This window comes from Cynara cardunculus (assembly GCF_001531365.2).
Source record: "Cynara cardunculus var. scolymus isolate 2C chromosome LG 15, CcrdV1, whole genome shotgun sequence".
NCBI classification, from domain to species: Eukaryota; Viridiplantae; Streptophyta; class Magnoliopsida; order Asterales; family Asteraceae; genus Cynara; species Cynara cardunculus.
The window spans coordinates 2886065-2901715 of record NC_037542.1 but is presented as its reverse complement, the minus strand read 5'-3'; the positions used below and the strand labels follow the sequence as shown (position 1 = coordinate 2901715).

The following is a 15651-nucleotide window of genomic DNA, read 5'->3' as shown; positions in this document are numbered from 1 at the left end:
TTTAATAATATAATTTTTTATAAGATTAATAATTAAGTATTATGTTATAACTTAATTATTATCTTGATTATATTTTAGATTTTTTATATTTAAAAGAAAATGTTTATCTTGTATTTTGATTATGTTTATCTGCAGTTAGTTACATTAATTCAAACATGAAGCTTTAATAAGTTGTACTTACGCATAGTTTATTTGTAATCTTGAACTTTAAGTAACATGCATCAATAAACAGTATTTCATGCATAAAAAATGATTTTTAACAGTTTTTGTCAAATGGTTTATAATATAATATAGATACTAGTTGTGTATTTTTACCTTTTAACCATAGATGCGATGAATGATCGTGTGAGAAGTAGAATTAACATGAGAAGTGTAAGAAAGAACTTAAACTCTTAATCACTTTTAATCTAAAATTCACCAATAAATCACGTTTGATATGGGGACTGATCCGATGTATCTCATTCTAGTGTACATAGAAGGGTAATGATCTCTTCTTACGCTTCTTACATTAATTCTTCTTCTCATCAGAACCCAACCCGGTTTATATGCCCTTCAACTAATCCCAAAAGCCTTGGAGAGCAGCTAGAAAAATCCCCATTTATCTTGCAAGATTCGAACCGGTGATCTTTAAGAAAGATTCTCAAAAGATGCTATAATTTAAATTCGGATCTGAAGCTTATTAAATTAAAATTACAAAAAATTTGTATTTACATTTTTTTTAAAAAGAGAGTGGGGCCCCATGGCAGGATTGAGATATTTTGAAATGGATAATGTCAGATGGATCAATCATATGATGCCACGTAACCTCTGACCTCGTTCTCTAACGTTCAATCTCTCAACGGCTAGATAAGTCACACGTGGAAGGATCCTCATCGTTGGTAGCGCACGTGAGAACATAAAATCCTTTCTCTAGATATTGGTGTCGTACCCTTTACTTCCTTTCTCTTTACCAACCAAACCTAACCATGTGGGAACTCAACTTTCGTGAATTTACTTTCATACCCCTACTCATATCATAATCAATTTATTAATTTAAGTGGCTTTGTGGGGATTTCCAATTTCAAATACTTTCATACCTCAAAATTCCTCGTTGACCATTAATCGTTGACAAGTTTTTTTATTTTTAATTTAATTGATTTTGCTCAAAAAAGTTTATTTTATAGCATTTACAAAGAAATTCAATTAAAAATTAAAGTAGAAAATTAAAAGTTACAGTTAATATATATATATATATATATATTTTATCAGCTTCTCTATAATTTCTTTAAAATAAATTACAATCAACTCCAACATATTCTATATTTTAGAGATTTTATCATTAATTATATTGTTTAAATATTTTTTATATTTGAAGTTTTTTCCATAATTCTCTATTTTAAATTATGAAATAAGGAAGTTGTTGGAGCATTATATAAAATAAAAAGTTGATTTTCCCAAATTTAGAGAAACTGTTGGAGATGCTCTTACATTCATCTCCAACAGATTTCTTATTTTGTAGAATACAACATTAATATTAAAATATTTCATTCATCTATTAAAATATTATTTCTCTCTTTAATTATTTGTGTTTTTCAAAGTACCATATTGGTGGTCTCAATTGTTAATCATTTTTTGGGTGTTTTCCATATTTAGAGAAAGCCTCTTCTCTCTCTTACTTTCTTCATTTGGTGTGTTTGGTTTGATGGATTTGCAATTAAATAAAATCTCTTTTTTATAAATAATTATAAAAATAATTAAATTATCTTTTTATTAATGAATTATTAGAAAATAAATGTTTTAACATATTTTAAAACACTATTATATACAAATCTTATGAAATTCCGTGAAATCCCAATCATCCTCGAGGATTTTCAAAAATCTTATGTTTGAGAGAGTTCAACAGAATCATAGGATTTCGAATCTAGACAATCCTACGTATAAAACAGATAAAATCCAAATTCTGGATTCCATTTAATTTCTGAAAACCAAAAAGGGTGATGTAACACATTTGTAGATTAAAAAATTCAAAAAAATTGAATTGATTAATGCCTTAAGGATAAATTGGCCTCTTAAACTCATTTATTTGTACCTTAAAAGCTACTTAACCTAATTAAAGTTGATTAGATGATGTCCCAAACCAATGAAGTTTCATCTTAGTGCTAGAATAGCATTATAATTGTACTTTATTACTTAGGCTAGGGGCTTATGTGTGATAATCAAAACCTTAGGGGCTAAAGCTGCCAACCACTTAAAACGCTAACACAAACCCAAACCTCTGACCCGAAGTATATAAACTCACATTCAACCGATTAACCCATTCGAATCATTTCCTCTTTTTTCTTCTTAAAACCCTAATTCTTCTCTCTCGCTCAATCTCTCCTAAACTCCAGATTCAACAGATCTGGAAGAAATCCGAAGCATCAATGCACAAAACGACGGGCAGCGATGGATGTGACGAACACCGGAGAACTTCGATTAACAGAGGCAACCAAAGGAAATACTAACCGTCTGCACGCTGGTCTCCTCGTCTTCTTTTGCTCAACTCCTGGATAGAATCACAACACAACGAAGCAACAACCGAGTTCGAGATTTAATTTCTGAGTTCTGACACTATTAATCGAAAGGATAGGGTTTGTATTAAGGATCTATGGATTCGAACACCACAGGTTTCGATTTCTGTTTCGCTTGAACGATATATTTTTGTTTTCACTTTAAAATGTTTGAGTTTCTATTTCAATAGACGTGTCGTTCGATTGTTCGATGATTCAGGAATATATACTGAGATAAACCATTTGTTTTCATTAACGATGATTCCAACGCCTTCCTTGTATTTTATTTGGATTATCCATACAGTAGATATCTGTACTTACTTTGATTGCAAAATAATTTGGGATAATGAGTTCGTTTTCCCATTTGTAGACAGTAAGATGATTTTAGCAACTACTGTAATCCTTTCTCTCTGATTCTTCCTTACTTTTGTACGGATTATCTCACCAATTAGCTTTTTGGTTATTTTCAGGTAAAACTTCTCAATTTGGGCTACTGGATTCCATTTACACATGATCTATTACCATCACAATTGCATCAGTTTAAAATGAATCAAAGTTTCAACATAGGACCCAGATCTGTGGCAACCATCTGGTTCCAGAATCAGATTAATATTTACTAATAAACAACTAACATAAGTTCATTTATACTTGAAGAATAAATGCGTTACCTGAACTTCTGATTTTTCAACAAAGGTGTGTTGTCATCCAAGATACCTTATTGGATTGGGTATTATAGTGTCACGATCTGTGCCAGATTAGATATATTTCACTGTAGAATCAAGTAGTTATTCGTAATTTAGGAGTGCTAAAAAAAAGTTTTTTTTTTTTTTTAAGGTATATAACCTTAAATGAATTTTAATTAAATCTATGAACTTCTCATGAGTATAAACTTATTTTTATGAATTTAATTAAAAACTCATTTAAGGTCGTTTACCTAAATGAGTCTGTTCAAAAACCACCAACCCGATGTTTAATCAAGTTGTAAAATCTCTAAACTGTAGGTATTGGATTGGAATTGGATTGAGGTCATTTAAACCTAATACAACCTGATGAACCCGTTATTTTTTTTATTTTTAGATTTAATATGATTGTTAAATACTTATTAATATGTACATTAGACAATTGCGCCATCATGTACCTTTTCATATGCATATATTTCCATTCTCCTCTCATCTTTATAATACTCTGTTGTATATATTTTTAGTAAATGTGAACGTATATGTGCAAATTGAGAAAAGTAGTTGAAGAGTATGAATAAGTTGTACCAAATGATGATAAAAAAGAAATCACGAGTAGAGAAAACAACATATATGAGGCTGAGAGAATATTTTAATGTAACAAATTATTAACCCGACCAACTTATACGATTTGATGTTGGATTGTTTGCACTTTGATTTAGGTTGGATTGGATTAAGATTTTTCAAATCGCAAACATTGGGTTAGGTTGTTTAAATGTTTTCAATATTATCAATTCAATTCATGAGCACCTCATATGGTTCCTACATTTGATGTAGCTTAGTATTTCCCATGCTACTTGCTGATTTGCAAATTAAATGCAAAACGATGTGTAGAATGTTGAGAGTATTTAAAGAACTATGCATTGAAGATGTCTTTGCTTGTTTGAGGCGTTGTTCGGACATAGTATTGATTGGTGAAGTATGTTTTATTTTCGAAGTGTTGCCTGAATTGTATATGTTGAACGATGAAAAGGGTTATCGGCCATAGTGTTGGCCGATGAGGGGCATTTATCGCCCATAGCTTATCCGATGAAACTGTGGTTTTCCAAAATATTGTTTAATAGTTTCAAAACTGTTTTGGAGTTGTGAAGGGTAACATGTATTTTTCAAATATTGATTTTAAATTGAGGAAATATACCATGGGTTCTTTCAAAACTGTTGAGTAAAATATATGTTTCTGAAAGAAAGTTGAGATGATATTGAAAAGGGAATTTAAGAACTGGGAAAGTTTTTGAGATAAAGTTTCTGATATGAAACTGTGTTGAAGTCATTATTGGTTGAAACTGCAGATTTTAATGAGGAAATAAGGCTGACATATCAAGGAGATGTGTTCTTTGGATAAGGGTGGCATATCAAAGAGATGTGTTATTTGGATAAGGGTGGCATTTGTGTGTATGTTACTATTATAGTTTTTGTTGTCACATCCATAAGATACGATAATTCTGAGTCAACATTTCTTTGTGACATAAAGACTTGAAAATATTGTTCTTATGAAAATAATAGCAACGATGTTATTAAGAAAAGAAGAATGACTTATAGCCGGAGGTATTAATTGCCCATATTTCAAATGGTTTTGAGTTATCAGATATCCTATTTTGGTTGTTTAAAAGAGTAGAGATTTGAAATAAAACCAAAGGGTCTTTAGTTATTACTTACTTTAGTTTTCGTTTGAGTTTAAAACTATTCTTATCTTAAAAGCTTTTGATAATAACCAAGAACTCTGGTAACTGGTATTTCTTAGTATGATTTGGAGGTTGAGAGTGTAAACTCTAGTCTGATGAGATTTGAGAGCTCTGAGAGTTATGTTCTAGATGTCTGTAAGAATCTGAGTGGTTATATATCTTTTGTAGTAAGATATTTTTATAACTTGCAGTTGTTGTATTACTGAAGTTATATTTCGTTAAAGTGGTGGGATGTACAAATGTTGTTTTTATAACAAGTTTTGGTGATCTTCATCCTGTAATTGCAAAGAAATGGGTTTTCTCACTATACCTCATGGTCTAACCCTCATTTTTGTGTTTTAAAAATATGCATTGCAGGTCTGGCTGGATCCAAGGATAAGAGGGAGGGGAATCATATTTAACAACTATATGAAGATCAACCTGTTACTTGATGGATTTTTTAGAATACATGTTACTTATACATGTGTTGTACAAGAAGTTTATTTTGGAATTTTGAATTGAAAATCTTGTATTATAATTTATTGTACTATTGGAACCAAAGTGGTGTCATTGTCTTTTTAAATATCAAGTATATGTTTATGCAAATATGGACAATGGAATGTTACATCTAGAATAAGTTGTTCTAATAAAAAATGTTTAGTTTTTCCTCAAAGAAATATTTTTTTATTTACAACTTTGAAATGCATAGTGTTAACATTATGAACACTATAGAATATGTTCCTTGTATCAAAAACATAATACGATTTTTTCTAAACGAAATGTCTATCTTAGCACTTTTAATGGTGAAAGCTAGTTATAGTTGATATACTCTGATAGGCTAACTATTAGGTGAGTAACTAGATATTAAAATTACGTTTTTTTAAATATATAATATTTATATATAGAAAATAAAACATATAAACTCACACATCCTCCTCATCTCTGATAAGATTTAAACCTCTGACCTCCTAAAAAACGAAAGGATTACATACTAGACACAAACAAACTCATCTGTAACAAATTACTGAGAGTCAAATCTTTTCTAATTTTCTATTATTATAACAAATTCAATTTCAATATTTAAAAAGAAAGAACCCATAGAAGATCAACATTGAGTATGAGTGAGCTAAGAGCAATACTCAATTAGTAAAAAAGCAACAGCCAAAAGAACAAAAAAAGGTCTGTATATCTTGATGACAACTCAAGAACAAAAAAAGGCAAAGGTTTACACACTTTATCTGTATCACCCCCAAAACACAATTTAACCCAAAATACAATTCAACTTTCCCTCCTTCCCATTACCATCTTCACCCTCACCTGAAAAATTATACAACCACCATTTTTAGCCCATCTTTTTTGAATTACCACCCTTGAGAGCCTTGGGATCAAGCGGGATTGTCCCCACGGTTAGAAAACCACAAGACTCGTCAAACCCGTTCACTTTCACTGGCATCGACCCAACCGTCAAAACATTACTACTCTCCACTGGCTTCGGTTCTATCCGCTCTGGGCTTATAGCGAGCGAACGAAAACGTAAAACATCATCATTATCTTCTTCCGTTGGCTTTCCATCAACCACTACTTGTCGTCTATCCTCGTTATTTTCAACATTAAACATGTTTTGCTTTTCTGAAGCAACCGCTACTTTACCGTCTGAACAAGTATTTATATCATTGTCATCCTTGCTGTCTCCACTCGAGGCCAAACCAAAGAAATTATTAAGCTTGCGAGGAGGGTGTAGAACAGGCACAAATACTGGGGTACCATAACTCTTCATTAGTAGCCTCGCTTTCTCTTCCTGCAATAGTTTTTGCCGATTCTCATAATACATGAAATCATCAAGTAAAGACGTCTTTGATGCATAGTTCTTGAATACTTTCAACATTTCTACACCTTTTTTGTATTTTATCTGCAAATGAACAACTAGCATTAGCAATACGAAGCCACATTAAATGTAGAAACCATACAAATATCTTGACTATTACGACAGTTGACACCACCGTGACACTCTAAAACCCAACCCAATAAGGTTAACCATGCCTGATCCAACCCCAAAACAATCCAGGTGGACATGTCAATTTGAAAGCAAGTAACACGAAAGGAGTGACCACACCAAACCACTCCCGTCAGAGCGTATATACCAGGACTGTTTTCAGCAAGAATAGAAAAAACATGTAGCAAGAATGAGCTAATAGTCAGGGCAACTAACCTCTTGCGTATCACGGCTATTTGTTACTGGTTTATGCTCATTGTTCTCTAATATGATGTGACGAAAGTGGGGATTTGGCACATCTTTTATTATATGCCACTTCACTGGGAAACTCCCACTCCATTTGTCTTGCTGCCAGAAATCCATATCCTTATGGAAATCTACATGGCCAGTCATCTCAGCAACACCACAAAACTGCCCACTTGCATTAACCTATTAATGAAAAAGAGAAACAGTCCGCAGATTTGAATGAATAAGAAAGCAAACAAGTACATAATAACATCTATACAGGAAAATCAATAACTTGTCAAACAAAAAGAAATCTAATACTGCAACTTACAGAGAAAAAGAGGAAGATAGGACAGCCTTTGGAGTCTCCTACTGATATTTTCTGGGCTTCTTCATAGGCACTATTCAACTTCTTGTTTCCATTAGGTGTAGATGACCATACATTATACTTGATGCTCTTATGAACATCATCTTCACTGTATGATTTTATAACAAAGAACTTTGCATTTACATATTCACCAGGAAAATCATCTTTGTTATAGTCATCCATGCAAATTATAATGTTTCCTTGCGCATCACTATTTCCAGCCCTGGTTGAGTAGGCTTTAACTGTCAACCGAGTATTTGATGTGCTGGTTCTAGGACCACGATTCTGTTCAGTCAAGGCATTGGGGTTTCCATTTACATCATTTGTGATTTTACTAAAAGATAACTTGGATCGGGCCTTATCAACTACCACCCGCCCATTTCCGCTTGAACCAAAATTTGACATGCCATTGCTAGAAGGAAGAGCAACTTTTAGCTGGTTATGATTAGACACAGTTTTCCCATTTGAAAGATTATCAATAGCTTGAGCACCCCGACCCTGTTCAAAAATCAAAACATCAGATCTGATAACTCGTGCAGGAAGAGAGAGTAAAATAACAATAAATACAACAGACCACTGGTGCTTTCAAACTGCTTTCTTTCCAAAGTAACAAAAAACACCCTAGTGGAAAGATCACAAATCATAACATGCATCAATTCAAATATTTACTTTCTGCATCTACAAGTTCCATCATACAACAAAACTCATAAGCAGAAAGAATATGAGCAATGTGTCATGAAGTATCAAAAACTCCAGCTAACAAAAGAAAAAGCCACCATTATCAGAAAGAATGGTACAACAAATACAAGATCGGATAGTTGTGAACAAGTTTCAGAACATGTATTATAATTTAGAGGAAGGGATTTCATTGCTTTAAAAATTGTGATCCAGATAAGATGGGACATAGATCACAGTTGCAGAAAGATTACTTAACCTCAGATTAAACAAAATATGAAAATACATATAAAACAAGGAAGTGCGTAGCCTATAGGTATGTATTGTTATCCTATTTCAGTGACAATAGTCTTTCTATTTTTGTGAAAATAATAAACACCCCCAAAGATAACACCAAAAAGATCATGGAAATGAAAATAAATGTGAACCATTAGGGACAATTGTCAGGATAAAAACAATCATACCTGGAGATTTAATGATGGCAGCGGACCTGAAACACTGTTGGAAGTGACACTACTATTGCTCGTAGGTAACTTGTTTGTTCCACCATTACTTTTAAAGCCTTCGGAAACTTTGCCAAAAGCATTTGAATGATTTGAAGCAACCCTTCCTGGATTCAAGGTAAATGTTGCAGCTGCTGACAATGAGTTACGATTGAGACCTGATGCATCAACCCTATTAGCAGTAGATGCAGCCATATCCATGAATTGGTCTGTCGTACCACTTGTGAAAGTGTCTGGTCCAGATTGAACAACCATGGGAAAGTAAGCTGGTGAAGTAGCACCATTTTCATAAGAGGGCATGTAGTACTGTTGTGTCCCCACATACGAGCCATCAGCTCCTATCATGGCACCAGGAATGTAAGGATTGTATGGGTTATATGGAGACTGTGCATATCCATAGCTAGGTGTATAATACACATAAGGCAAACTTTCTGTTTGAGTGCCCTGGATAATAAAAGTAAACATTAAGAATGCTCCAACATAGACAACTTCTCCAAAAGAAATTAATGATATAGTTAATATGCTTACTATGAACTGAATATTTTGACCATCCACACCAAAAACTCTATGGTGGTCATCCCAATCACCAGGTGATTCCAACCCTGTTCACAATAAAACATACAAAGAATCAGGTATTGCAAGGCATTAATTTGTGCAAGATGCCAAGAAACTAAATATAACGCATACCTGTACAAATATAGCCATAATTGGTAGCAGAAGGATAATACATGCCCTGATCAATAACAAACTCTGGGGCACCTTCGTTATACATAACTTCAAGTGGTTCAAGAAGGGGATTGGTTAATTGTGAATTTGGGTCAGTAGTGCCTTGAATCTGAAAGGAGAGAAACATTAGCATCAACACAACGTCATAAATACACATGTTCGTTCAATGTTTATCTTTATTTGTAAGTTGTATTATTTTTTCAACATCCTCTGTTTAATTTACCAGGTAAGCATCTGCATTTCCATGTTCAGGAACATTATACACATCCATTCCACGACTGCCACCACTGTAAAAACATATGTAGTACAACTCAAACACATGCCCCTTTTAACAGAAATCATAAAAACCATCCAAAAAAAAAGAGCCAATGCAATCCAAAAGGTGTTTAAGTCACAATCTTATATAGAAGTTATGAATAAAGTTCCATAGCAAGCTACAAAGTCAGAAACACTGGCATCTATAGCTAATCTTCTTATTAGCCAAATCATGAAAATCAAAAGAGTTGAAGAAGACAAGTCCAGCGAGTTGGAAATGGGTTTCATCCGGTCATATCAACATATCCAAACCATTTCCCAGCATTCAAAATCTATAAATCTCACAGAAGCTTCAAAATTCGTATGCCGTCAACGAGAATGAATCTAGCTTAGGCTAGAATGCAAGGCAAACACGAACTGCACATGCTAAAGCTCCCTAGAACAACAGAAATACATAAAATCAAACAAACAAAGTAACCCCAACTCCCCACAATCACAACTTTGAATGGGCCACAAAACACTCTCCTATAGACGAACGAAACCATCATATATAAACCCTAAGAAAACATTCATATAGACATATAAGTAAGCAAAACAAAACAAGCCCCTAGTCTAATACATGAAAAACAGAAAAACATGATTAAGAAGAAGAAAGCACGTGAAAACACATAATAACAATAGTAGAGGAAAAGGAATATGAATGAGAGTTAGAATTATACCTTGAGAAAGAAAAAACGAAGCTAATTTAAGCCATGGATGAAGCAGAGAGTAGAATTAGAGAGAAATTGCAGAGAGTGAAGATGGAGTTCCTGTGCATCATAATTTTGTATATTTAGAAAACCCTAACCCTAAGAGAGAGAAACAGAGTTGAAAAGGGTGGGAAGAAGAGAAAAATCAAAACGAAAATTGTTTGATGAAGGCGGAGAGAGAGAGAGAGAGAGAGAGAGAGAATGATAAGAGAGACAAGGGATTGATTCGCTGGATCGGAGGCCTTTACTTATTTGTGGTGGGGAGCATTAGAAACCAACCAAGTATCCCCTTCTACGACGTCGTTCCATCATCTCGTCCCCCTTCTTCCTTATTACATCAATTTTTAATTTTCATTTAAGTAATAATTTAAAAAAAGTTAAGAATATAAAATATATTCTTGTAGCCTATAATTACTTTTAAAATTAATAATAAATATTGATTTTATTCAATAGAAAATGTATTTTTTTAATAATAAATAGTTTTCTGAAAAATCTACTTTCTAGAAAAGGTCTAGTTGTTTTCTCAGGTAAATATTTTAAGGAAAAAAAACAATATAAAAATTAATAATAAATTAAAATTATAATTGTATAAGATTGAAAGAAGAAAAAGGAAACGTCATGCACCAACCCTTTTCTTGGGGACTAAGCTACACTTCAATTTTTCTTTCTCCTTTTATATTTGTATTTTGCATTTTCAGTAATTACGATTTTAGTCCCTGTTATATTGATGATTTACAGTTTTGGTTCCTAGACTATGTTTTTTTACATAAAAGGGCATGTGGTTTGCACTTTTTCATGATTTTGGTCCCTAAACCAAACGACTGTTCATCTTCTTCATTAAACTCGAGGGCGTTTTAGTCTTTTTTGTCACTTTTTATTTCAATAATCTTTTAATTAAGTTTTTCTTTTGTTTGATATTCATCTTCTCTGTCAAGAACATGATGAACAAATCATAAAACCTGAGGTAAACCTAAATAAAAGGTGTTTCGATGATTCCTTTTCAAATCACCATCTTCATCTTTCCTTGTTTGTTCTAGGAATGAGAGAAGGTGGTTTTGGGTGATTTCATTCAAATAACCATCTCGGTTTTTTAAGGTTCCAATTTTTTTAACCTAAATCATCATTTTCCATCCGTGGGGGTGACTTGTCGCTCGCCCCTGATAGCATAATGCACTTGCAACCTTTAAAAGTTTTATTTTTTAGGGTTTCTTCACATTTCGTCCATACCATTTCTCATCTCTTTTTTTTGTGTGATTTTTGGGAGCCAAGATCGATATTGGGAGGTTTTTCAAGATGATTTGAGTACTTGTTGAGCTTGGGGAAGATTGAAGTTCAAACCTTTTCAAGCCCTCTATTAAATGAAGCTTTGGTTTGACCATTCTTTCAACCCTTTCTCTTTTCCTTTCTTCCTAGTGTGATTTAGGTGCCGTTTTCTAAACGCTTACCCCGTTAAGTGTTTACCAAGTCACTTTACTTTACCGGATGAATATGGAAAGGACTAAAAATCTTACCCGGTAAGAGCGAATGCAAGAATCGAGAGTCTTGCCCGGTAAGTGAGAACGATGACTCTTACCATGGTTAGCGCTTACCGAGATAAATTGTTGCATACGATGCATTTTAGTGAATAAAATCTTACCGATAAATAAGTGATAGTGTTGAATTATACTGGTAAGTGTTTACCGGATAAATGTTTAGGTAAACGGCCCTTAGAGACTTCAGAAGTAGAAGAACTCATTTTTGAGGTCTTGGAGCTGAAGTTTAGAGGATTTGTTGAGATATTTTTCACCAAAGGAAACTCAAGATTCATGTTGAAACCTAGATTTAACATAAATCTTACAACGTGAGTTTTAGTTGCTTTGAAAACCATATACGTGTCAAAATATCCTTAATTTGTGTATTGAATGCATCTCTATGGGTTATGACAAATATAATTGATTTTTGTGAATATTCTTGCTTTGGGGAGCATCTTGTGTCGAAACAGATGGGAAATCTGTTTGAAAGAATTTCTAATCGTTTTGCTTAAGATTTTACCAAATGGTGTTGGGTATATAATGTATTTGTGAATTTGGCACGTATGCCTCCATAAAACCTCGAAATGTTAATATTTGAGTTTTGAGTATATTGAAGGATGAAAATCACCTGAGAGTGACCTTTGTTGGCATCTAGCATTTATCTGTTGAGGTAAATGTCATAGTCATACTTCGGTGTATTTAGGCTATAAACTATTGAATGTTTCAAAGGGAATCCATGGAATATTGTAAGAGTACGATTCACATGGGTTCGATCATTCGATGTTTGTGGCGATAAAATGTGCTTTATTGTTTTTATTTTTCTTTAGAAGTAAAGTTGTATAATTATCATGGGGTGATGATTTATTTAGACGAATGATGGGTTTAGCGCAACCTAAGTTATTTTTGTTTGAACGTGAATTACATATTTTACATAATTGTTGAGAATTAATGTTTTCAGTGGGTTGGTCATTCAATTGGAGTTATGTAATTTAGACTGTAATGCATTTGATACATAGGCATAATAGTGCGTTGTTTGTTGTTGTTTAAATATGAAGTTTTGATGTCCTTACTTAAGCTTAGAGAGTGATCATCAAGTCAATATTTAGGAAGCTTGGGGTGGTACTCGGAAGAGTCGTATACGAAGCTTAAGTCTTGCAGTAGAACTCGTTGGAGTCGTATACAAGGAGACCATTGACTTATGTGGTATAGCTCATCTAGGGGTTGAGTAGACATTGGGGTCAATTTTGGGGATCTTGCAATGGGACTTAAAAGAGTCGTATATGAGGCTCCATGATCCGATGTGAAACTCGATAACATTGATAAGTGACTTACTTTTGTGTTTCCACAGCATTCAGTGAAAATGGATCTCCCTCGTCATCAAGAGGTGTTGTTTTGGATATCGAGTTATCTATACTTTTAGTGCCATTGAATATAGAGTATTATATGTATTTTGATCTTTAGGGGCATGAGTCTTAACCACATTTTGGGTAGAGATGGAAACTTTACCAGTTGGAGCGAGTATCTGACCCTAAAGGGGTGGGGATTCTCCGGTTTGACGGGTAACAGGGCAGGAACGGGATTTTATTTTCATACCCAAAGCGGGGTCCGGGCAAGATCAGGGGTGGCATTACCTACCTCTAATCTGACCTCGATTATTTTTATTATTATTATTATTATTATATATATATATATATGTATATGTATATATATAAAGAGAGAGAGGAGGAGGAGGAAGAGGTTTACTTTGCAAACCACGTTATTTGTACAAAACATACAAACCTCGTTCAACCAATCATATTTTTTCATTTTCTTCATTTTTTTGTAATTATGAGAGATTGATTAATCATTTTTATTGTGGATTGTGTTAATCATGGATATTATCATCTTCATTATATTAATTTTAGAGAAATATATGAGACAGTTTCATTAAAATTTCATAAGATTAAACAATTTCATGAAAAAAAATCATAAGATTAAACAATGAAATCGACGAATGAGGGTGGTTTGCACGGTTTGTACAAATATGGGTGGTTTACATTTGATCGCTCCTCTCTTTCTCTCTCTCTCTCTCTCTCTATATATATATATATATGTATATATAGTGTATGTGTGTGTATCTATACTGTATTATAAAACATTTGGGTCAAACTCTTAAAAACAATTCTTAAAGCATTTTGTACCTTTAATTAAAAGCTAAATTACTTAAACTTTCAAATTTACAAGTTATTATTGCTTTGGTACAACTTATTCAAATACACTATGCCTTTATGTATCTCTCACATCTATCCTTATCCCTAATCCATTCAAATAATCCCACACTCTATTGATCTACGAAGCACCCTCATCCGAAATGTCCCCGACATTCAAATGCCTTCTTACTATCTCAATATGTCAAGTAGACTGCAAGAAGTAAAAAAGACGAAAACAGAAGGAGATGGACAAAGAATGGGATTCGAAGCCTTGTTCTTGGAGTTCTTTTTCTGGTCACGCCCCTTTTCGCAGACTCCCTTGTCCAAGTAAAATCTATCGTTTAATGGGTTTTATTTGCTTTGTTTGTTGGAGGTGATTGTAATGTAGAACGTCTTCAAATATTTCTTGATAAAAAGAGTAATTGATATCACATTGACGTCATGATTGGATTAAAGCTATTCGATCGGAATCCATGTATCGGATAATCATCGTTCAGTTCACTCACTCCTAATCGCCATCTATGATTTGTTGGGTTTATTCATTAGTGTTATTTTTTCTTAAAAACTATATTGATTTAATGATGATTGATACACATTTCTGATTTTGATTCTAGACTAATTGATGAAAATAACAGAGCATTGATTCATATACATCGATCAATTCCTTTCAAAGGGATTTAATGATGTAAGTTTTTCTCAAACCTTCTACACACTATCAAGCTACAAAAGTTGTGGTTTTATTTGGATGAAGTGTGACAAGCATTTGGCAATCCAATTGCTATAAGTGGATTTTTTGTCACTGCGACAAGGATGGAAGAATTCCGTATTTCAGTGACATGGTGTTTAAGGGAAAACGATGTCACCATTGATGATTGAGGAAAAAAGGATGCCGCTACAACCAAATCGAATCCAAATATGTCTCAAGAAGGGTATATTTATTCTCAGGTTAGGTTTTCATATAATATGAAATCACCTTTGGTTTCAGGTTAGGTTTTTCTCAGATGTGTTTTCATTGAACAAATTGAATCCAAGTCCTCTATTTGTTTCATTGATATGTTTGTTTTCTGATATTTCTTTGTATTTTGATGTTTTTATAAAATTTTCTGACATCTCTTGTATTTTTATGTTCTTCATAATCCATTGTTGATCAATGTCTCAAACGGGTTGGTTTCCCTATGTCAGGACTTGGTTGTTTGATATGTTCCACTTTTGTAGAATGTATTCTGAAATATTTATATTTCTTTGTGCTTTCTTTTCATTTTTTCATTTGTTTCAGGAGTGGAATGTCTTACTGAGAATCACATGCTAACATTTGAGGAAGGTAGCTCATTTGTATTTGATCTCATATTTGAAATTTTCACGAACATCCAACAACTTCTATAAAATATAACTCAAAATATCACAACATAATGTGAGTTATAAAATCATTCCTTACCACACAGGGAATACAACCCCTCAGGTTCTCATAATCATTTGATATGAAAAACCTAGAGCTCTTATGACTCATAAAGATCAGAGTTCCTAATTTCAAC

General features: G+C 33.2%; 1 protein-coding gene across 5 annotated transcripts; it reads right to left on the bottom strand.

Moving 5' to 3' along the window:
* Positions 1-6045: 6045 nt before the first annotated feature.
* LOC112527728 lies at positions 6046-10600 on the bottom strand. 5 transcript variants are annotated; one of them, XM_025138508.1, is made up of 8 exons: positions 10390-10600; positions 9639-10106; positions 9377-9524; positions 9218-9291; positions 8651-9133; positions 7476-8009; positions 7136-7348; positions 6046-6835 (listed from the first exon to the last, which is right to left on the bottom strand). In XM_025138508.1, the coding sequence occupies exons 2-8, from the start codon at positions 9684-9686 to the stop codon at positions 6269-6271; spliced, it is 2067 nt and encodes a 688-aa protein (XP_024994276.1). In that variant the 5' UTR covers positions 9687-10106; positions 10390-10600; the 3' UTR covers positions 6046-6268. The 5 variants fall into 5 exon arrangements, with proteins under 5 accessions (XP_024994276.1, XP_024994274.1, XP_024994277.1 ...); XM_025138506.1 differs by having other exon boundaries at positions 9639-9702; XM_025138509.1 differs by lacking the exon at positions 9639-10106.
* Between the last annotated feature and the right edge of the window lie 5051 nt (positions 10601-15651).